General features: G+C 65.1%; 3 protein-coding genes across 19 annotated transcripts; 1 reads left to right on the top strand and 2 right to left on the bottom strand.

Annotated features, from left to right (window-relative positions):
* Positions 1–1,241: 1,241 nt before the first annotated feature.
* Positions 1,242–10,231, top strand: HDGFL2 (HDGF like 2). 7 transcript variants are annotated; one of them, XM_074528645.1, is made up of 16 exons: positions 1,242–1,448; positions 3,010–3,086; positions 3,160–3,298; positions 4,939–5,118; positions 5,489–5,605; positions 5,747–5,818; positions 6,051–6,192; positions 6,375–6,450; positions 6,512–6,815; positions 7,438–7,526; positions 7,910–7,980; positions 8,296–8,366; positions 8,507–8,608; positions 8,715–8,928; positions 9,562–9,679; positions 9,839–10,231. In XM_074528645.1, the coding sequence occupies exons 1-16, from the start codon at positions 1,377–1,379 to the stop codon at positions 9,921–9,923; spliced, it is 1,929 nt and encodes a 642-aa protein (XP_074384746.1). In that variant the 5' UTR covers positions 1,242–1,376; the 3' UTR covers positions 9,924–10,231. The 7 variants fall into 7 exon arrangements, with proteins under 7 accessions (XP_074384746.1, XP_074384745.1, XP_074384744.1 ...); XM_074528644.1 differs by having other exon boundaries at positions 1,243–1,448; positions 7,432–7,526; positions 9,842–10,231; XM_074528643.1 differs by having other exon boundaries at positions 1,244–1,448; positions 7,432–7,526.
* A 728-nt stretch (positions 10,232–10,959) lies between these two features.
* LOC102062502 (perilipin-3) lies at positions 10,960–14,563 on the bottom strand. 2 transcript variants are annotated; one of them, XM_074528523.1, is made up of 8 exons: positions 14,345–14,563; positions 13,444–13,501; positions 13,058–13,253; positions 12,713–12,795; positions 12,150–12,630; positions 11,854–12,044; positions 11,645–11,767; positions 10,960–11,571 (listed from the first exon to the last, which is right to left on the bottom strand). In XM_074528523.1, exons 2-8 carry the CDS (start codon positions 13,492–13,494, stop codon positions 11,227–11,229), a joined length of 1,470 nt encoding a protein of 489 aa, XP_074384624.1. In that variant the 5' UTR covers positions 13,495–13,501; positions 14,345–14,563; the 3' UTR covers positions 10,960–11,226. The 2 variants fall into 2 exon arrangements, with proteins under 2 accessions (XP_074384624.1, XP_074384623.1); XM_074528522.1 differs by lacking the exon at positions 14,345–14,563 and adding an exon at positions 13,867–14,013.
* Positions 14,564–14,714: 151 nt separating this feature from the next.
* On the bottom strand, positions 14,715–19,038 carry LOC141725334 (perilipin-3-like). 10 transcript variants are annotated; one of them, XM_074528515.1, is made up of 9 exons: positions 17,931–18,473; positions 17,656–17,851; positions 17,361–17,443; positions 17,091–17,277; positions 16,532–16,677; positions 16,460–16,495; positions 16,238–16,423; positions 16,038–16,151; positions 14,715–15,388 (listed from the first exon to the last, which is right to left on the bottom strand). In XM_074528515.1, exons 1-9 carry the CDS (start codon positions 18,129–18,131, stop codon positions 14,966–14,968), a joined length of 1,572 nt encoding a protein of 523 aa, XP_074384616.1. In that variant the 5' UTR covers positions 18,132–18,473; the 3' UTR covers positions 14,715–14,965. The 10 variants fall into 10 exon arrangements, with proteins under 10 accessions (XP_074384616.1, XP_074384618.1, XP_074384614.1 ...); XM_074528517.1 differs by adding an exon at positions 18,903–19,038 and having other exon boundaries at positions 16,238–16,677; positions 17,931–17,992; XM_074528513.1 differs by having other exon boundaries at positions 16,460–16,677.
* Positions 19,039–19,767: the final 729 nt, after the last annotated feature.

Here is a 19,767-nt window from a genome sequence, read left to right as displayed (position 1 = left end):
ACTCTCGGCATCGGGCGGACCCCACCCCGAACGGGGCTCTCGGCACCTGGCACTGTCCCTCCGGTGGCACCGAGAGCCAGGAGCACCTGGATGAAGGCTGGACACACACCAGCATCGCCAGTGGGAGTCACGGGCTGAGACACGGACCTGCCCTCCAGTGACACCGCCATGGCACAGGACAGGCTGAGGGGAATGTACAGAGAGAGCCCTGACGCTGCTGGGATGTGGCAGAGCTGGGAGACAGCACGGCCAGGATGTGGCACAGGCCGAAATATGGCACAGCTGGGACATGGCACAGCCTGGGACACGGCACAGCTTGGGACACAGCACAGCCTGGGACGTGGCAAGGCCAGAATATGGCACAGACTGGATGTGGCATGGTCAGGATGCAGCATGGATGGGATATGGCACAGCAGGGATGTGGCACAGCAGGGACACGGCACAGCCCGGCAGGAGCGAGGCCTCACTCACAGTGTGACAGGGAGCACTCCCAACACCCCGACACCACCTTCACGATTTCCCCTCCTCACACACCTCCCCCCAAACCCCTGGGAATGAGAAATTTCTCCCTGGAATCAGGGCTGTGGTTTGGGTTTTGCAGCCCGGTGTGGGCAGGGACTGTTTTCCTTTCCATGACCTTGCAGAGAAGCCAGTTTGGGTTAAAAGCGGGTTAAACCCCAGTGCAGCTCCCAGGCCAGCTGCACAGTGTTTGCTCCAGCTTAGCCAGGCTCAGCCCGACTTTGGAACCCCCTGGGTCAGATTCCCTCCATGTGGCCCCAGTGACTCTCGTGGTGGCCCTGTCCTGGGCCAGAGACATGGCCACCCACCACCCTCAGCTGTCCAGAATGAGTTTGGAGTCCCAGGATGGCCCCAGGGCCAGAAGCCCCATCCCCAGGCTGGGGGCTGAGCTGGGGGCAGTGAATGGGGTAGGATCAGTATTTGTCCCACCCATAGCCCTGACCCTGTCCCCACACCCTTGTCCCCCGCAGCGCTGTCACCCTCCCATAGTCCCCAGCTCCCCCATAGGTCCCAATTCCAATCCTCGTCCCCATCCCTGTCCCCCCTTGGGCCTTGTCCCCATCCCCGTCCTCCCCCAGCCCCTCAGGCCCCGCCCCCCAGCGCCCCCCGCTTCGGCGCCTCCGGCGGCGCGGCCCAATCCCGTTATCCCGCCATGCCGCCACCTCGCTCCTATTGGTCGGATAGGCTGAGCGACGTGCTGAGGAGCCAATGGGCGGCGCGGTCGCGACCGGGGGCGGGACATCCTGCGTGCCGTGCGGTGCGGGCCGCCCCCGCCGCCTGCCCGGTGCTGCCGCGGCCTGGGCTGGGCCTGCCCGCGCCCGGTGCCCCCCGCGCCCGCCGCGCCCCCCGGTGCCGCCATGCCACACAGCTTCAAACCCGGGGACCTCGTCTTCGCCAAGATGAAGGGCTACCCGCACTGGCCGGCCCGGGTGAGACCGCGGGGCCGCGCCGCGGGGGGACGGAGCGGGAGGGGGGCGGGGGTCCCGGACCGGGATGGGGGCGGGATCGGGAGAGGGGACTCGAGACGGGATGGGGATGCGTACCGAGCCTTGTCCCCGGAGCGGAGGCCCCTGCCGGGATGGAGATGCCATAACGGTACCTGTACAAGGATGGGGATCCCGCACCGGGATGGGGGCACGGTACCGGTGTGGGAACACGTACCGGGATGGAGGTGCCATAACGGGACCCGTACCGGGACGGGGAGCTGGTACCGGGGTAGACATGCTGTAACGGTACCTGTACCGGGATAGGAGGGTCTGTACCGGGTACGGATGGGTGTCCCGTTCGGGACGGGGTACCCAGGTCGGTGTCTGTCATGGATGTGAGCCGGTGGTGGCATGAGGGACCTGTCCCAGCACACAGACCGGGATGTGGGGTCACACCCCAGCACCTGTACCGGACTGCGATGTCCTGTCCTGGGATGGGGCCCGGTACCGGTGCGGGGTGTCCCATTTTGGGATGGGAGCTCCCATTCCAGCCCCTCCACTGGGTGGGGGCCCAGTACTGGAATGGGGGGTCCTGTACCGGAATGGGGACCCCACATGAGCGGCTGTGCTGGGATGAGGGTCCAGCACTGGCTCAGAGATCCCCTATGGGAACTCATGTTGGGATGGGAGCTCAGCACTGCTCTGTGGGGCCTGGCCTTCTGTCCGTTGTTGGGGACAGCGAGGGGACACTGGGTGTGACATGGGTGGGGGGCTGCTGTGAGCGCTCACGGTGCGGGATTAGCGGGTGCTGCTGCGCTTTGGGGGGGTTATTTGGGATGCTGCAGCCCTTGGGGAGGGGGACAGCTGGTGCCACCAGCCGGGTGACAGCGTCGTGCCGCGGTGCTCCTGGAGAGCAAGAGCTGCTTTGGGATGTGCTCAGCTGGGGCGTGCTTGGGGGCTCTGCGGGGAGCAGCGAGGGCACGGCAGGTTCCCACGCTGCCCTCGGACGGGAAGAGACTGGCAGGTGGAACCGTGCGGGCTCGGGGAGCTCAGGGGGCCGGAGCTGACACCGCTTGGCTGCACCTCGCCGAGAGACCGGGACTGCCGCTCCCGCCAGGACAGCCCCTCTGCTTTAGCTCGCTTGCTTTCTGGGGAGGGGTCCCCCCGCCCCGAAGACCTCCCCAGCACCCCCTGCTCACCCCGAGGCTCTCCCTGCCCACGGCCCAGACGCCCGGAGCACCGAAGACGGGGGTGTCCGGCCGGCAGCGGGGCCTCCAGCCAGGACGGACCCTGCGGCCGCTCGTCCATCGCCCCCGCCCGCGCTGCCGGGCCCGGCCACCGACCCCGGGGGAGTAGCGCAAGGCCCACGTTGCCCACAAGACCTCGGTGCCGGATCCTTCCCGTTTCTCTGGTAGAAATCCCGCAGGGACTCGGACCCGTAGCCAGGGCCCCGTCCGGGTGCTTTCCTGCCGCGCTTGGCTCCAAGCGGGTGCCGGACCCGACGCCGCTTGCCGGGGCTGAGGACGCTGTCTCTGACCTCCTGGTGCTTTGGGTTTCCTTTCAGATCGATGACATCGCGGACGGCGCCGTGAAACCCCCCCCGAACAAGTACCCCATCTTCTTCTTCGGCACCCACGAGACGTAAGCGCTGCCTCGCTCCCCCCGCCGGGCTCTGCCTCCGCTCCGGCCTCACCTCTGCTTTGTCTCTCTCCAGCGCCTTCTTGGGCCCTAAAGATCTGTTCCCTTACGAAAAATACAAAGACAAATACGGGAAACCAAACAAGAGAAAAGGCTTCAACGAGGGCTTGTGGGAAATCCAGAACAACCCCCACGCCAGTTACAGTGCCCCTGCGGTGAGTGTGGGCTGGGCAGGGCCTGGGGCTGCGGCCCCTCCGTCCCCCCGAGTCGCTCCTCCTGTCTCTGCTTCTCCTCGCTGCTGTGCCGATTGCTTCCAGCTTCCAGCTTGGCTTCCTTGGGGTGGAATTAGCTCCCCTCTGCTTGCCTGCCCTCTCCCTTCCTCAGGGAGTCTGCTCTCCTCATCTTCCTCCATGGAGGGGTTTCCCTCAGGCTTCCAGGAGCGCTGGAAGTTCCCACTTGCTCTGGAGGAAGGCGCTTCTGCCCCGTTGTCACAGTGGAACTGGGGTTGTGCTTTGTGCTGCTTGCCCAAAATCATGGAGATTTTGTTGTCAGAGCAAGAATTTGAGGCTTGCTCATCCCTGGCTCCTGGATCTGCTTGTGGACTGTTGGGAAGTCCCCTTCTCCCTCCATTCCTGAGGTTCCTGAGCCCTCCACCAGGATTTGGAGCGAGCTGGGCCAGGGAACAGCTCTTTGTCAACTTCTTGTAGGAGCATCTCATGACCGTAATTGGGATCCAGTTTCTTCTGTAAAGATCATCACAGGAGGCATCAGCTTTGTAGGCCGTGGGGCTGAAGAGGCAGAGGAAGGTTTGGAGGGTGGGCAGCAAGGTCCAGGTGGTCCCTGGAGGTCAGCAGGTGCAGGGAATGAGCCCCCAGGCCATGCCATGGCCAGGCAGGAGTGAGGATGTGGTTTGAGGGGCAGGGGTTGAGAAATGGTCCACCCAAAACTGGATGTAGGGTAAGGTGAGGCTGTGGAGGTGCTTGAAAACCTGGAGATTGGTGATGGTGAGGGAGGCAGCACCTGCCATGGCCGGGAATCTGCTGGGAACTCCCATCAGGGACCCAGCAAGGCTGAGGGTTCACCAACACCCACTGCGTCCTGTGGGCAAAAGGAGCAGGAGAAGACACTGAAGTTTCCTTGGCTTTGAGACCTGAGTGAAACGAGATGCCAGGAACAGCCAAGGGTGAGGAGAGGCTTTCCAGCAGCTGGAAGAACTCAGCTCTAGGAATGTCAGTGCTGCCACAAGGGTGGCCCAGCCAGGGGACACCGTGGCTCCATCACAGAGGAGCAGCCCAGAAGATGAAGCTGGGGTGTGATGTCCTGTGCGAGGAACCTGGAGAAACAAGGAGACCTTCAAGGAGCAGGACACAGGAGATCCCACCTGGGAAGAGCACCTGGACTCCTTGTGTGGATCTTCCCCATGGGGAAAGTGTGTGAAGAGCACAGGAAGAGGCCTGATCCAAGTGGAGAGGCTGAACCCGGCCACCCCGGCTTGTCTGGCGCCGTCAGGGCAGAGGAGGGCTGGGCTGGGCTCTGCTCCCAGCTCCAGGCTGCTCCAGGGGTTTTGGCAGGGCGTGAGGATGGGGGGCAGAGGGCTCTGAGGCAGCAGCATCCCAGCACTGTGTCACTGGTGCTCTCTGTGGGGCTGTGGGAAGGGGGACAGGCAGGGTTGGTGCCGTTATCCGGAGCTGCTCCGGAGGGATCTGTGCTGGGACGGGGAGGCTGCCCTGCGCTGCTCTGCACACCCAGCTCTGCCCTCCTTCACTCCCCACCCTTGGTGCCCCCTCTCTGTCCTCTCCTGGCCCCCCAAATGCCCCAGAGCCCCCCTAACCCCGCTGTCCTCTGCTGCCTTTAGCCCGCGAGCTCCTCGGACAGCGATGTCCCCGAGAACGACCCCATGGCGGGCAGCGACCCCGGGGACGACGAGGACGACGCTGCCATGGCCACGGGGCCCGCGGCCAAGGTGGACAGCGACGAGGACTCGGAGCGAGGCAGCGACCACAGCGGGCTCAAGAGGAAATCCCTGGCCATGAAAGTGAGTCTGGGCTGGGGACAGAAGGGTGGCCCAGCCAGGGGACACCGTGGCTCCATCACGGAGCTTTCCTTGAAGCCACCTCAGCAGATGTGATGGAGAAACCAACTGCCTCTGGATTCTCCAGTGGGAAATGGGGCTCAGCGTGGTTTGGGGGTGTCACAGCTGTCTCATGGTGCCTGTGGGATGGTGGGATGGCCTGTCCTGGCTGGGTTTGCAGCCTGGAGGAGGATCCAGAGCTGCAGATCTGAGTGCAGCTCTTGCAGGGCCCGTTGGGAAGAGTTGGAGAAAGCCCTTCCCAGGAAGCATTTGCTTTCCATGGAGGATGGAGAAGGAATGGGCTTCTCTCATCTTGTCCCCTCTCCTTTGCCAGATGCCTGTGACAAAACGGCCTCGGAAATCCTCCAGTGACTTGGATCAGGGCAGCCCCTCTGTCACAGAAGAGGAGAACTCAGAAACATCTTCTGAGTCGGAAAAAAACAGTGACCAGGTGAGAGGATTTTGAGATACACAGGGAGGGTTGTGGGGAGAGCATCCCTGTGGGAGTGGGGCAGAGGCTGAAGGGAACCTGACTGGTTTGATTTCATGGTGACATTGTTCCACATTTCCTCATATTCCTGTTTTCCTCCAGGATTTCACTCCTGAGAAGAAGCCAGTGGCCCGGGCTCCACGCAGGATGCCAGCAGCGGGGAGGAAGAAGAAGGTAAAGGACCCCAAATCTGAGGAAGGCTGGAGAGGAGCCAGGGTCTGCACTGTGGGGAGGGGGGAGCTGGGGGTGGCGGTGCTGTGCCCTGGGCTGGAGCACCTGGAGGGACCTCACTGAGCTCTTGGGGTGACCTGTGGGGGCTCTGGGTGCTGCTTGGGGGGTATTGCTGGGACTGGGGCAGTGCCACCCCACAGCCACCCTCCATCCCAGCCCTGCTCTCTGCCTGCAGAAGGTGGAGTCTGGCTCTGACTCTGACTCCAAAGTGGACTCGGATCTGGAGATGGGCAATGCCACCGTGGACATGACCAAGTCAGACTCGGACTCGGACTCGGATGTGTCGGTGAAAAAGGCACCGCGGGGCCGCAAGCCAGGTACCCGGGGCTGCTCCTGCTCCTGCCACCACCTCAGCACGGGACTGTGGCATTCCCAAGGCTCTGGGCTTCCATCCCAAATCCTGGGCACATCCTGGAGCCCCTCTGCCTCTGGAGCTGGGGGCTGTTTTAACAGAGAGACCTGCAGGGCTCCTGCTGAACATGTCCCTGTTGTCTTGCAGCTGAGAAACCCCCTCCCAAGCCCCGGGGCAGGAAACCGAAGCCAGAGCGTGTCCCCAGCAGCTCCAGCAGTGACAGGTGAGCTCAGCTGGGACAGTGCCACCCTCGGGCTGGGCTGGGGGTCACGCAGGGGTCCCAGCCTGCCCTGTCCCGGCAGTGACAGCGACAGCGACGTGGATCGCATCAGCGAGTGGAAGAGGCGCGACGAGGAGCGGCGGCGGGAGCTGGAGGAGAAGAGGAAGAGGGAGCAGGAGGAGGAGATCCGGCGGCTCCGGGAGCAGGAGAAGGAGGAGAAGGAGAAGAGGAAGGAGAAGGCAGAGAAGGGAGAGGAGGTGCACTCGGACTCGGACAGCAGCGCCGAGGATGAAGCGGCCAAAAAGGGCCGGAGGGGCCGGGCCAAGGCTCCGTCCTCCTCGGACTCTGAGCTGGAGCAGGAGAAGGAGGTGAGTGCGGAGCTGTGGGGCCTGGGGTGGATGGACAGCCTGTCACCTCCCTGTCAGGCCATCACGGACCTGCAGGAGTGGTCCTGGGTTAGCCTGCAGCTGCCCACATGGTATTGGGAAGGGTTGTATCCATCCGTGGAGTGGGAGCTCTTCCCCTGGCCCAGGATGCCTCATCCAGCTGTGGGTCTCACGTCTGGCACAGGGTGCCCAGAGCAGCTGTGGCTGCTCCATCCCTGGAAGTGTCCAGGACCGGGTTGGACAGGGCTTGGAGCACCCTGGGACAGTGGAAGGTGTCCCTGTGTCCCTGCCCATGACAGGGGTGGGACGGGGTGAGCTTTGTGTTCCCTCCCAACCCAAACCATTCTGTGATCTCCAAGATGCTCTTCCACCACAGTCAGGGGCTTTGCTGCACTGTTCCCCTGGAGCCTTTGGGAGCATGTAGGGTGACTGTGTGCCATGGGGTGATGCTGTGCCATGGGGTGATGCTGTGCCATGGGGTGATGCTGTGCCCTGGCAATGGGGTGACCATGGGTGCCATTGTGGTGTGGCCGTGGCTCTGTCTGTGCTGCAGCAGGGAGGGCTCTGCTGCTCTCCCTGCATTGTTCTCTCCTCCAAGGTAAAGAAGCCGGCGAAGAAACAGCCCTCGGAGTTGTCAAGGAAACCAAACCAGAAGGAGAAGAGGGGCCGAGCAGAGGAGAAGCCACGGAACAAGTCAGCATTTCCACACCTCCCTCCCTCCCTGCCCTGTCCTCCTGGGAATGGAGCTGGTCCTGCACAGCTCCAGCCCTGGCACCCCGGGGTGGGCATGGGGCTCCTGGGGCTGCAGCACCTGCAGAGGGGCCGGGCCTGTTCCTGCCCTCCTCCTGAGCTGAAGGGGCTGCAGGAGCTCTTGGGGGTTACGAGGATGACATTTCTGGTGTTTTCTTTCTCGTGGGGCTTTTCCTGTCTGTGTTCCTGGGAGCTGGGGCACAGGGGAGCTGTGACCAGGGTGGAGGGATCTTGGATGCTCCAGCCAGTGCCATCCCCCTTGTTAGCCCAGTGCTGAGCAGAGGGATCACCACAGCCATCTTCCCTTTTTCCTTCCCTTCACACAGACCTCTGAAAGTGGAACGAGGCCGGAAGAAATCCGACCCGATCCCTGAAAGGAGGGTGGAGAAGAAAAAGGGTGAGAAACCCACTGCTTCCCATCACAGAGGGGAGGAGAGAGAGGAGAGGGCTTCAGGGTTGGTTCCCCCATCCCTGGGACAGGGAGGGATCAGTGCAGTTGTGCCAGGTTTTTCCCAGCACTGCTTTGATCACTTCCCTGCATCCCCTCTCTGTCTTGGCACATCCTCTCCAGAGACATTCCCGGGGCTGGGCTCAGCTTTGGAAGTGCAGGAGGACACAAAGCCCTGCCTAGGAGTGATTCCAGGCCCCAGAGCAGACCCTGGGCTCTGCTGGTGCCCTGACATCTCAGGCTGTGTCTCTCTCTCTGCTCCAGAGCCCACAGTGGAGGAGAAACTGCAGAAACTTCACAGCGAGATCAAGTTTGCGCTGAAGGTGGATAACCCGGTGAGTGCCTGGCCTGGGACATCCCTGCTCATGCTTGCCCTGCTGTGATACCCAGGAATGCTCCTCCTCCTCCCTTTGGGGGTGCTGGGAGGCCCCAGGTGCCCCCAGGGCAGCTCCTGAGCCCGCTGCCACCCCTGCAGGACATCAAGCGGTGTCTGAACGCGCTCGAGGAGCTGGGCACGCTGCAGGTCACTTCCCACATCCTCCAGAAGCACACGGATGTGGTGGCTACACTCAAGAAGGTAGAGCAGAGGGCTGAGGCCTCCCTGGGGCGAGCAGGGAGCCTGCCTGGCCCCAGCTTTAAGGGGGACCCTCCTCCTCCTCCTCCTCCTCCTCTTCCCGGGGCAGATCCGGCGCTACAAAGCCAACAAGGACGTGATGGAAAAGGCGGCTGAAGTCTACACCCGGTTGAAGTCGCGTGTGCTGGGACCAAAGATGGAATCCATGCAGAAAGCCAACAAAGCTGGGCCTGAGAAGGACAAAGGGGAGGCAGAGAAGGGCCAGGAGAAGCTGTCGGGAGCAGAGACACGGAATGAGAAGGGGGAGGAGGAGACAAATGCTGGTAACGTTCCTGGGCATCCCTGAACATCCCTGCCCTGTCTGGGCAGGTCACAGTCCCCTCCTTGGGCATGCCCTGTCCTGCTGGGGACACAGGACATGGGGAGGTGGCTCTTGGCCTCGTGGTGGAGGGATCAGCACCTCCAGGCCCTGCTTTGCTGGAGTGCCAGGAGAGGGAAAGGGCTGGATGGGGAATGCACTGAGAGCAGAGGGCAAACCTCAAACTCCACACCCGGGCTCTGGGGGCCTCCCCTGCTGCTTTTTGGCTCAAGGCAGCTCTTCCCTGCCAGCCTGAGCTCTGGTCCAGGCATGGAGGAATGTGGAGATGTCCTTGGACCCTGGCTCAGGCTCTTGCACAGGGAGTGGTGACTGGGATCTTCCACCCTCAGAGCCAGGTCTCTGTCTGGGGCCATCCTGGTGATGCTGCAAGAGCCTTCCCAGAGGAACTGACAGAGAAAATCCACCCTGATGGTGTCTCTGGGCTGGGGGGGATGGAGGTTTTGGGGCCCTTCTTGCAGCTGTGGGGGTCAGGCCAGTACTGGGGTCCATCCATGTCTGTGGCCATGGGTCCTCAGTCCACGAGGGTCGGGATGGATGAGGGGGTCCGATAGCCTGAGCCTCTCTCTCTTCCCTTCAGACCTGTCAGGTCCTGTGAATGGTGAATCCCAAAAGTCAGAGGGCACAGAGGAGAAGGACAAGAGCCAAGGGCCAGGAGCTGTGGAGCTGGAGGCACCCACAGAGGAGCCCCACAACAAGTGAGTGTGGGGAGCTGGGGGCCGCAGGGATCGTTTGGGGACATCCTGTGGGTTGTGAAAGGGTTCTGCCAGCTTGGCCAGGAGCTGGGATGTGGGAGAGGGGCCAGGGGAGGCAGAGGGGCGTGGGGCTGAGCTCTCCCTGCCCCTGCTCTCCCCCAGCAGTGTCCAGGACTATCCCAAGGCCGGGCTGGAGCGAGCTCGCGGGGAGTCGGAGGCTGCGGATGAGGAGGAGGAGGAGAGCTGAGGAAGCAGCTCCCACGTGGAGGAGGAGGAGGAGGAGAGGCTGTGAAGGGAGAGCAGCCTCTGCCTCATCTCCTGCCTGAGTCACTTCACTCTGTCCCACCGTAGCCGAGGTCCTTGGTCTTGTCCCGTGTCCCGTCCCTGCGGAGGCAGCACCCGCGGGGGGGCTGTGCTGGTGTCTGTATTTGTCCCCCACTCCCCCCCTTGTTTTTAATTTTTGGTTTGTTTTTTTTTTTTTCCCCTCCTACCTAATTTCTTGTGATTTCAACCGACATTAAATGAATATAAAGGGTTTTCTAATGAAAAACACAAGGAACCGCAGTGTGTCTTTCTTGAGGCTGGGACGAGGGGAGAACCTTAGCCCCCTGCCCAGGGCTGGAGAACACCCCATGGGTCCCCAAATTCCCTCTGACCAGGGTCAGGCACTCAGGAGCTGCTCCAAGCCCCTTTCCCCAGCATCACAATCCTCAGATGGATGTACCATCCATCCAGAGGCAGCTGCTGGGGCCAGATCCCTCTGCCCCAGGGGGAGCAGCAGGGCTGGGCACCAACTCCTTGGGGTAAAATAAGGGTAAAAAGGGTGTGTGCCAGGGAGGGACTGAGCCTGGCACCAGCTCAGTGGTTTTGCTGTGTTGCAAGGCTCCGGAGCTTTTGTCCGAGTCCAATAAAGAGCTCCCGGCCCCGCCCGCTCTTTGTGCCCGAGCCCCGGGGGAGGATGCCCCGATCCCCTCCCCTGCAGGCTGCAGTAACTCTGCCCTGGGGACACTCGGCTTTGGCTTTTTCCAGGACTGATTTCACACTCGCTCCGTAAACAGGACCTAAATAAAGCCCAAACCAGCCCCAGTGCCTCTTGCCCAACTGCTGGAAGTGGGAGGTTCCCTCCAGGACCCCGCTCCTGATCCCACTGCCAGCTTCTCCCGTCCCAGGGCAGGGACAGGCTGGGGAGTGGGGGCTCAGGACATGGGGTCCCCAGCTCTTGGGGAGGGGGTTCTTCCTCCAGAGCCCAATTCCTCCCTCCCACACCCCCAAAGAAACCTCAGTCCAGTGCAAAACTAACCAGTTTATTGCTTCTTGTGCTCTTGTGACCCTACAAGGGTGAGAGTCTGAAGGCACCGAGGACACGGGGGACCTCCAAGAGGCACTTGGGGCAGCCAAGGCACACAACAACTGCAGGTCCCCAGCAAGGGGACAAGTGACAGAGCTGGGGCAGGCAGGAGGGTCCCCACAGAGACAGGCACAAGGTGAGGGGTGTGTAGTAGCAAAGACTCCTAACGAGGGTTTTTGGGGAGGGAAGCAGCCCACAATCGCTACTCCGCCTCCGGCTCCACCGGGCGCTTGCCCGAGGGGGCGAAGGGTCCCACCAGCCACGTCAGGGGGGTGTTGAAGGCCACTTGTTCCACCAGCTCGTCCATCAGCAGCCGGGCTTGGGCGGCGTGGTCGCGGGCCCGGGCCAGCACGGGGCCCGTCACGTCCTGCAGGGAGCGGACCGAGCCCAGCGCCGCCCGCAGCCCCTCCACGTTGTGCCGGACCTGCCCCGCCTTGTCCTGCACGGCGGCGGGGAGGCCCTGCAGGCTGCACACCAGCGGCTGGCAGGAGCTCTGCAGCTGCTGGCTCAGGCCCTGCAGCATGCTCACCGTGCCCGACTCCACCGCCTGCGGGGGGACACGGGGGGTGAGGCCTGGGGGACACCCCGGTCACCCTGGGCACCCCCTGCCCCGCTCCTACCTCCGGTGGCACCTGGTCCTTGCCACCATCGGGCTGCTTCTTGCTCCACTCCAGCCACAGCTGCTGCAGCTTCTCCTGCCCTCCCTGCAGCTTCTGGTCCACGCCTTGCTTCAGGGTCTCCACCTGGCAGAGGGGCACAGCCCGGCTGGGTGGAGGGACCATGGGGGCACACCCCGGGATGGCACAGGGAGCACAGGGCTGGGTCTTACCAGGTCGAGGGTGCGCTGGAGCTGGGCCAGCTGGTCCTGGCAGCTCTGGCGGGCGCTCTGCAGTTTGCTCAGGGAGTGCTGGAGCGCTCGCTGCCGCACCTTGCTGGACAGGGAGCCCAGGCGCACGAAGTAGCTCTGCTGCTGCCGCTGCTGCTCCGGCTCGAAGCCCTCCACGGCCGTGGCCAGCTGGGCTGTGGGACAGGAGCTGCTCAGGGGGTGCCAGCAGCACCACCAGCATCCCTCAGAGCCTCCCCTGCTCTGCCCACCCTGTCTGAGGGTTGGGATCAGCTGCTCACCCAGCTCCCCGTCTGTCAAGGGCAGGTAATGGTCCACCAGCTCCTCCGACTTGCCCAGCATGGAGTCCACCCTGCTGGCCACCATCTGGCCCACGGTGCTGACACCGCTGCTGACCGCTGACCTGGTCATCTCCACGCCACCCTGCACTGCCCCTTTGGTCATGTCCATCACACCGGTCACTCGGCTGGTCACCGCGTCCTTGGCCCCGGTCACGGTGCTGGACACTGCATCCCTGGCTCCGGCCACTGTACTGGACACTGCATCCCTGGCCCCAGACACAGTGCTGGACACTGCATCTTTAGCCCCAGCCACAGTGCCGGACACTGCATCTTTGGCTCCGGCCATCCTGCTGGACACTGCATCCCTGGCTCCGGCCATGGTGTTGGACACTGCATCTCTGGCCCCGGCCACGGTGCTGGTCAGCACATCCCTGGCCCCCGTCACCGTGGAGGTCACCAGCAGTTTGGTGTCTGAGATGATCTGGGCAGACACACAAAGCTCTGTTAAGCACTGGGGGGGGCCCCAGGTGTGCTGCCCACCCCAGCCCAGCCCACCCTGGTACCTTCTGGGGGGGCTGCTGCAGGATGGGCAGCTTCTCCTCCAGCTTGTCCAGCCCTTTGCAGGCGAATTCATTGGCGGAAGAAACTGGAGATGGGAAAAGAGGTGGGTGTAGCACCCTGCTGCCCCGCAGGAGCTCTGCCAGGCCAAATTTTCCACCACCCCAAAACTCAGGGCGTGCTGCCCCCACATCTTTTCTTCCAGCTTCTCCAGCCATTTACCCCTCAGCCACACAAACCAGAGACACAAAACCAGGTCCTGCCTCTCCTGGTTCCTCACGAGAGCTCAGTGAGAGCCACTTTTGGGGTCCCCCATCCCCGTGGGGTGCTGTTCTCCCCCTTGCACTCACTCTGGGGCTCCAGCCGGGTGAGGAGGGGCTGGGCCCCGCTCACCGCTGCCGCCGTCAGCGTCTTCACGCCCTTCTCAGCCACATCGCAGACGGAGCGCACGTAGGGGTGGCTCTCCTTGGTGCAGGTGTAGGCGGAGGACACCATGTCGTAAGCTGAGCTCACCAGGGGCAGGTTGGCCACGCGCGTCCCGATGTTCTGGGGGGCAGAAGGACTCAGCGTGAGCGTGGGGCTGAGGGCGTGGTGTGTGTTCCCAACACCCCGAGGATGGTTTTGGGGCACTCCCGTGGCTCTCCAAGCCCATCGGAGGGTGGGAGAACCCCGATCCCCGTGTCCAAGCAGGTATCCCGTGGGTTGTTCCCAATTTCCCCGCCCTGCCCGCACTCACCTGCGGCTCCTCTGCCTTGGGCTGCGCCGGCGTGGGCTCGCTGGTGGCCATGGTGGGTCTGGGGGCACAGAGGGGACCGTGAGCGGGGCCAGGCCCCCCCAGCGCCCCCTCCTGCCCCTCCTGCCCCAAGTTACCGCCCCCGGAACGGGGCAGCTCCCGCGCGGTTGGGAAATCCCGGAACAGGGGGGTCCGGGGAACCGGGACCGGGACCACGATCGGGATCACAGGCGGGATCAGCACCGGGATCGCGATCGGGACCGGGATTGAGACCAGGACCGGGACCGGGATTGCCATCGGGAACAGGACGGGGATCGCGATCGGGAAGAGGACCGAGATCGCGATCGAAACCGGAATCGGGATCGGAACCGGCACCGGGATCGCGATCGGAACCAGGATCGCGGGCCGGCCCCGGATCGTGCTCACCGCTGGCGGCTGAGGTCGGTCCTGCTCCGCTCGGTTCGGCTCCGGGCTCGCCCCGCTCCTCCCCGCCGCCCTTTATAGCCCGGAGCCCGCCCCGAGCGCATGTGACCGGGGCCGCCCACCGGGGCCGGCCCGGGGCGGACCGGGAGCAGCGACCGGCGGGGAGCACGGGGCCGCCACCCCCGGGAACGGGAGGGCAGCGAACCCCGGGGAACCGCCTGCACCGAGTCCCCGGCCCAGCACCGGGTCCGCCGGGACTGGGCTGTGCTGAGCCCCCCGGGACCCCCCCATTCCTCGGTCGGTGCTGCACTGACCCCTCTACCCCTCCCCGGGACTGGGCTGCACTGAGCCCCCCGGGACCGCTCTGCAGTGACACCCCGAGCCCGGAACCACAGAACCCCCGCCCCTCCGTGGCACCGATCCCCCGGGACAGACCCGCCCCGATCCTCCCAAGCCCGGGGCTCCCGGTGCTCCCGCCCACCTGGCCCGGTGGAGTTGGTCAGGCTGGCCCCGGCGGGACGATGGACGGTCCTGGAGCTCCCGGTGTCGCCCCGCGGGTGCTGTGACCCCGCTGCGCTTGTGACGTCGGGGATACCCCGGGCAGGCCCAGCCCCTCCACGGTGACAAGCGGGACAAAGTTCAGTGCCACACGGCCGCGGGGCACAGTCCAGATGTCCTGGCGCCTTGTGGCACCCTCTGTCCCAGTACCCCAGGGAACCCCGTTCCACTGTCCCACCCTGGCACCCCCTTATTGAGCCCCCCCAGGGGTGCCCCCGGCTCTGCCGCCAGTTCAGAGCCCCCCGGAGAGCCCGGCACGGTGGCTCTGCCACAGCACTGCAGGCTCTGAGTCATTTTAAGGCCAAAAAAGTTGTTTTCTTCCTCTTTAAACTGGTTTGAAGCTGTTAAGACACGAAATTCCAGTATTCCAGGGGCTTAGGGCAGTGCTGGATCCCAGACAGAGTCATGCTGTGTCCTCCTCGTGCCACCATCCCCACAGGAGTGGCAATGGGGTCCCATGCTGGGTCACCAGGTCCTTCACCCCCTCATTCCTGATGGGATTGGGGTTCATGTCCCTGGGTGGGTGCCCCAGCTCGGTGGCACCTCAGTGGCGGCCGCAGAGCTGGGGGGCAGCGGGCACCCGGCGCGTCCCCCCCACGGTGACACAGCCCTCCCACTTGGACATGTCCACCGGGACATCCTCCGGGTACTCCACCAGCGCGGGGGCGAAGGGTCCCAGGAGCCAGGGCAGGGGCGTGTGCTGCCCCACGTGCTCCAGCAGCCCCTCGAGGCTGAGCTGGGCCCGCGTCACCGCCTCCCTGCTCTGCGCCAGCACCAGCCCCGACAGCTCCTGCAAGGAGCGGGCGCTGCCCAGGGAGGCCTGGACGCCCTCCACGCCGTGCCGGACGTGTCCCGCTGTCTCCTGCACGCTGCTGGGGAAGGCGCGGGCGCCCGCGGCCAGGTGGGAGCAGGCGGCGTGGAGCTGCTGCAGGAGCCCCTGGAGCATGGCCAGAGTCCGGGACTCCACCTGCGGGGTGGGCAGAGGGCAGCGGGGCTGGGGGTGATGGACCCCAGCCCCGCCTGGATGGAGCCACAGCTGGATGGAGCCACAGCTGGACTCCATGGCTGGATGGACCCAATGCTGGATGGATCCACAGCTGGATGGAGCCACTGTTGGATGGACCCACAGCTGGATGGATCCACAGCTGAACTCCATGGCTGGATGGACCCACAGCTGGATGGACCCATAGATGGATGGATCCACAGCTGAACTCCATGGCTGGATGGACCCACAGCTGGATGGACCCACAGCTGGATGGATCCACAGCTGGATGGAATCACAGCTGGATGGACCCACAGCTGAACTCCATGGCTGGATGGACCCACAGCTGGATGGATCCATAGCTGGATGGACCCACTGCTGGATGGACCCACAGCTGGATGGATCCACAGCTGAACTCCATGGCTGGATGGGCCCACAGCTGGATGGAATCACAGCTGGATGGATCCACAGCTGGACTCCGCGGCTGCTGCTCCACCCCAGGTGTCCCCACCCCAGGTGTCCCCACCCCAGGTGTCCCCTTGCCACGTGTCCCCACCTCCAGGGACTCAATGGCCACTGTCCCCACCCTCTCCAGATGGAGCCATCTGTCCCCCCCGGTCCCTCCAGCCCGTACCTCGCTGTCCTCCATGGGCACCGCGTCCTGCTGGCTCCACTCCAGCCACAGCTGGTGCAGGTGCTCCCGGGCGCTGTGCCAGGGCCCGTCCGTGCCCTGCTGCCCCTCCTCGATCTGGGGGGAGGTTCAGCCAGGTGGGAGCATGCCTGGGGGTGCCTGGGGCCGGCACGGGGCTGGCACGGTCCCTGCCCCGTCCTTACCAGCCGGATGACGTGGTGGAGCTGGCCCAGGAGCCGCTGGGCACGGAGCCGTGCCCGCTGCAGGTCACCCAGCGAGCGCCGCAGGGCCCGGTGGGGCAGCCTGGCCGACAGGGAGCCCACGCGGACAAAGTAGCTCTGCCACCGCCTCTGCCGCTCCTGCGGGGCCACCTCCGTGCCCGTGGTCACCTCTGTCCCTGTGGCCACCTCCGTGCCCGTGGTCACCTCCATGCCCCTGGTCACCTCTGTCCCTGTGGCCACCTCCGTGCCTGTGGTCACCTCCGTGCCCCTGGTCACCACTGTCCCTGTGGCCACCTCCATGCCCCTGGTAACCTTTGTGCCCATGGTTACCTCCGTGCCCCTGATCACCTCCATGCCCGTGGTCACCTCCATGTCCGTGGTCACCTCGGTGCCTCTGGTCACCTCCGTGCCTGCTGCTGCCACTGTGGGAGCAGGGGTGAGGGCAGCGTGGCTGGGCCATCCTGTGCTGGGCACTGGAGCCCAGTGTGAGCACCCACAGGATGCTTGGCCACCAGGTCATGTGGAGATGCCACCCTCAGCACCAGGTGGCCTCTGCGGTCACCTCAGCTGTGACATGGGGCCAGCTCTGCTAATGTCACCCAGTGCCAAGCTATAAATACCCAGGCGGGCACACGGGACTATATTTGCTCTTGGGTTTCCAGGTGAGAGTTCACCCAGTGCCATCCCGTGTCCTTCAGACAGGGACTGTCCCCTGCCTGGGGTCACGGTGGCCTCACTGGCACCACTGTGGGACCACCACCATGCATAACCAATGCCAGGGTGATGGTCCCAGGAGGGCTTGGCACTGGGAGATTTGGGCATGGTGGGCACTCACCCAGCTCCTGGTCCATCCCAGGGAGGTACCGATCCAGCAGCTGCTCTGACTTGCCCAGCACGGTGCCCACGCCCGAGGCCAGCAGCTGCCCCACGCGGGTGCCAACCACGGCCCCGAGCGCCGAGCGCGTCCTCGCTGCCACCCCGCTCACCGTGCCCGACACCAGCGCCCTGGTCCCGGCCACCACCTGCCAGGGACAGCTCAATGACAGCTTGTCCCTGCTGCTCAGCCACCCCAGAGCCCTGCCCGTGCCCCCCGGGTGGGCATTACCCTCTCGGGGGGCTGCTGCAGCACGGGCAGCTTCTCCTCCAGCTTGTCCAGCCCTCTGCAGGCCAACTTGTTGGCGGTGGAAACTGCGGATGGGAAAAGAGCTGGGTTCAGCACCCTGCTGCCCTGGAGGAGCAGGGTTTTGGGTACCCCAAACTTGTGGGGTGCTTCCCCTCCAACCCTCCAGCTTGTCCATCCCTGTATTTATTCATTGCTGATACAAACTGGAGATGCGAAACCAGGTCCTCCCTCTCTGGTTCCTCAGCCAGTTTTGGGGTTCCCCCAGCCCTGCACTCACTCTGGGGCTCCAGCCGGGTGAGGAGGGGCTGGGCCCCGCTGGCTGCCGCCGCTGTCAGGGTCCTCAGGCCCTTCTCGGCTGCGCTGCAGACGGAGCCCACGCTCGGGTGCCGCTCCTTGGTGCGCCCGTACGCCGCGGCCACGGCCCCGCAGGCACAGCTCACCAGGGGCAGGCTGGCCACGCGGCTCACCACGCTCTGAGGGTGGGTGGGGGACAATGACATGGGGTCACCAGAGCCACCTGCAGCCCCCCCGAACCCTCGGTGCCCCCCGTACCTGTGTGTCCAGCCCGGGCTCGGCCGGCACCGCGGCGCTCTCGGCTGACATGGCAGCAACGGCTGGAGCAAGGAGAGGGAGATTTTGGGGGGAGATTTTAGGGGGCCGTGGGTAGGTGAGACTGGTGGGGACCCCCCTGGGGATGACACCCCCAGCACCCCCCAGCCCCTGCTCCCTGAGGGCTGAGAGCCACCAGCTCATGGCCGGAGTGGGAGCGGCTGGCGGGTTCTGGGGGGCTCTCGGGGCTGTTTGAGGGGTTCTGAGAGGGGTTTTGGGATGGGCTTGGCCTCTTCCCCTGCCAGGAAACGGGGGGACTGGCTCCCCTCAACTCCCCTTGGAGCCCTCTACCCCCTCCGGGATCCCCACACCCTCTTTGGGCCGGGGAGGGGTTTTTGGGTGATTCAGCGAAGCCAGACGGGACGGGTCTGTCGCAATCCCGCGCTGGGGACTGGGGACGTGCCGCCCGTCACCGCCGCCTCGGCCGGGGCAGCCCCGGCAGGGAACCGAGCCCCGGCAGCCCCCCAGGACCCTCGGCAGCCCCCCGGGACCCCCTCCGGACCCTCGGCAGCCCCCCAGGACCCTCGGCAGCCCCCCGGGACCCCCTCCAGACCCCCAGCAGCCCCCCGGACCCCCGGCAGCCCCTCTGCCCTTTGGGGTCTCCCCCGGCCCGGCCCTGCGCTTTCCGGGGACGAGTTCTGGGGGGATTCAGGGGGCTTCGGGCAGGTCACGGCGGGGAACAGCTCCCCCGGGATCCTGCGCTGTTCCCCGGAGTTTCTCGGGGTGTCCCTGGGGTGTTCCGCGGACTTTGGGACCCCCGACCACCCCCGCAGCCCCCGGAGGCCCCCGGGGACCTCCGGACTCCCCCCGGGACCACCCGGAGCCCCCCACGGAGCCTTTCCGGAGCCTCCTTGGACGCCCCCGGCCCCGTTTCCCGCCCTCCCGCTCCCGCCAAGCCCCGGGCCCGGTACTTACGGGGTGGGGGTGGGGTTCTGCCGCGACCCCCGGGCGAGATCGCGACCCCGGGCCCCGCCCAGCCCGGACACGCGGGGAGAGGCGGGAGCCAATCAGAGAAGGGGCGGGGCCGGCTCTCAGCCAATGAGGAGGAGTGGGCGTGACCGAGGGCGTGGCTTGGGATTGGGGCGCGCTCGCCGCGGGGTCCGGAGACAGCGGCGGGGACAGCGGGGACAGCCCAGCCCGGGCGGCGGGAACGGGTCCCCGGTCACCTCTCACGTGTCCCCCGCCGAGGGACGCCTTGGCCGGTGTCCCACCCCCGCCCCAGGTGTCTCCGCCCCCGCTGTCCCCTCCCCCGGTGTCCCCACCGCAGGTGTCCCCTCGCCACGTGTGCCCTCACCACTTGTTCCCTCCTCAAGGGACTCAATGGCCGCTGTCCCCACCCTCTCCAAGTGTCCCCATGCCAGGTGAACCAACTCCAGGAGACCCGACAGCCGCCAGCCCGGTGTCCCCACGGCAGATGTCCCCACGCCAAGGGACCAATGATTGGCGTCCCCAACCCCAAGGAACCCAAAGCCGGCTGTGCCCACGCCACTTCAAGTGTCCCTTTGCCAGATGTGCCCACCCCAGGTGTTCCCGTGCCACCTCAGGGTGCCGGGTGTCCTCAACCCTTCAGGGTGCTCAGGCCGGGGACAGAGGGCCTCGTGGGTGGCATCGTGGGGCGAGAGACAGCCGGGAAAGGGGACAGACAGGGGACACGGCGGGCGTGGGGTGGCACGAGCAGGGACACGGCACTGGCACCGCCTTATCCCAGGGGAATTCGTGGGGAAAGTGGGGTGGGGACCTTCGTGCGCGGGTGGGTGTGTGTGTGTGCGCTGGGTGTGCG

This window comes from Zonotrichia albicollis, chromosome 29 (genome assembly GCF_047830755.1).
Source record: "Zonotrichia albicollis isolate bZonAlb1 chromosome 29, bZonAlb1.hap1, whole genome shotgun sequence".
Classification (NCBI taxonomy): Eukaryota; Metazoa; Chordata; class Aves; order Passeriformes; family Passerellidae; genus Zonotrichia; species Zonotrichia albicollis.
This window is presented reverse-complemented; position numbering and strand designations above follow the sequence as displayed.

Excerpts from the sequence above, each read along its gene's own strand:
- LOC141725334 (XM_074528512.1), bottom strand. The coding sequence starts at position 18,131 with ATGAGCTGGTGGCTCTCAGCCCTCAGGGAGCAGGGGCTGGGGGGTGCT. Across the intron at positions 16,678-17,090 it reads TGGGATGGACCAGGAGCTGG|TGGCAGCAGCAGGCACGGAG; the intron begins GTGAGTGCCCAC and ends CTGCTCCCACAG. Across the intron at positions 15,389-16,037 it reads TGCCCATGGAGGACAGCGAG|GTGGAGTCCCGGACTCTGGC; the intron begins GTACGGGCTGGA and ends CCCACCCCGCAG.
- HDGFL2 (XM_074528643.1), top strand. The coding sequence starts at position 1,377 with ATGCCACACAGCTTCAAACCCGGGGACCTCGTCTTCGCCAAGATGAAG. Across the intron at positions 1,449-3,009 it reads ACCCGCACTGGCCGGCCCGG|ATCGATGACATCGCGGACGG; the intron begins GTGAGACCGCGG and ends GTTTCCTTTCAG. Across the intron at positions 7,981-8,295 it reads GAGGGTGGAGAAGAAAAAGG|AGCCCACAGTGGAGGAGAAA; the intron begins GTGAGAAACCCA and ends TCTCTGCTCCAG.
- LOC102062502 (XM_074528522.1), bottom strand. The coding sequence starts at position 13,967 with ATGCGCTCGGGGCGGGCTCCGGGCTATAAAGGGCGGCGGGGAGGAGCG. Across the intron at positions 12,796-13,057 it reads CACCCGGCTGGAGCCCCAGA|TTTCTTCCGCCAATGAATTC; the intron begins GTGAGTGCAAGG and ends TCCCATCTCCAG. Across the intron at positions 11,768-11,853 it reads TCCAGCGCACCCTCGACCTG|GTGGAGACCCTGAAGCAAGG; the intron begins GTAAGACCCAGC and ends CCCCTCTGCCAG.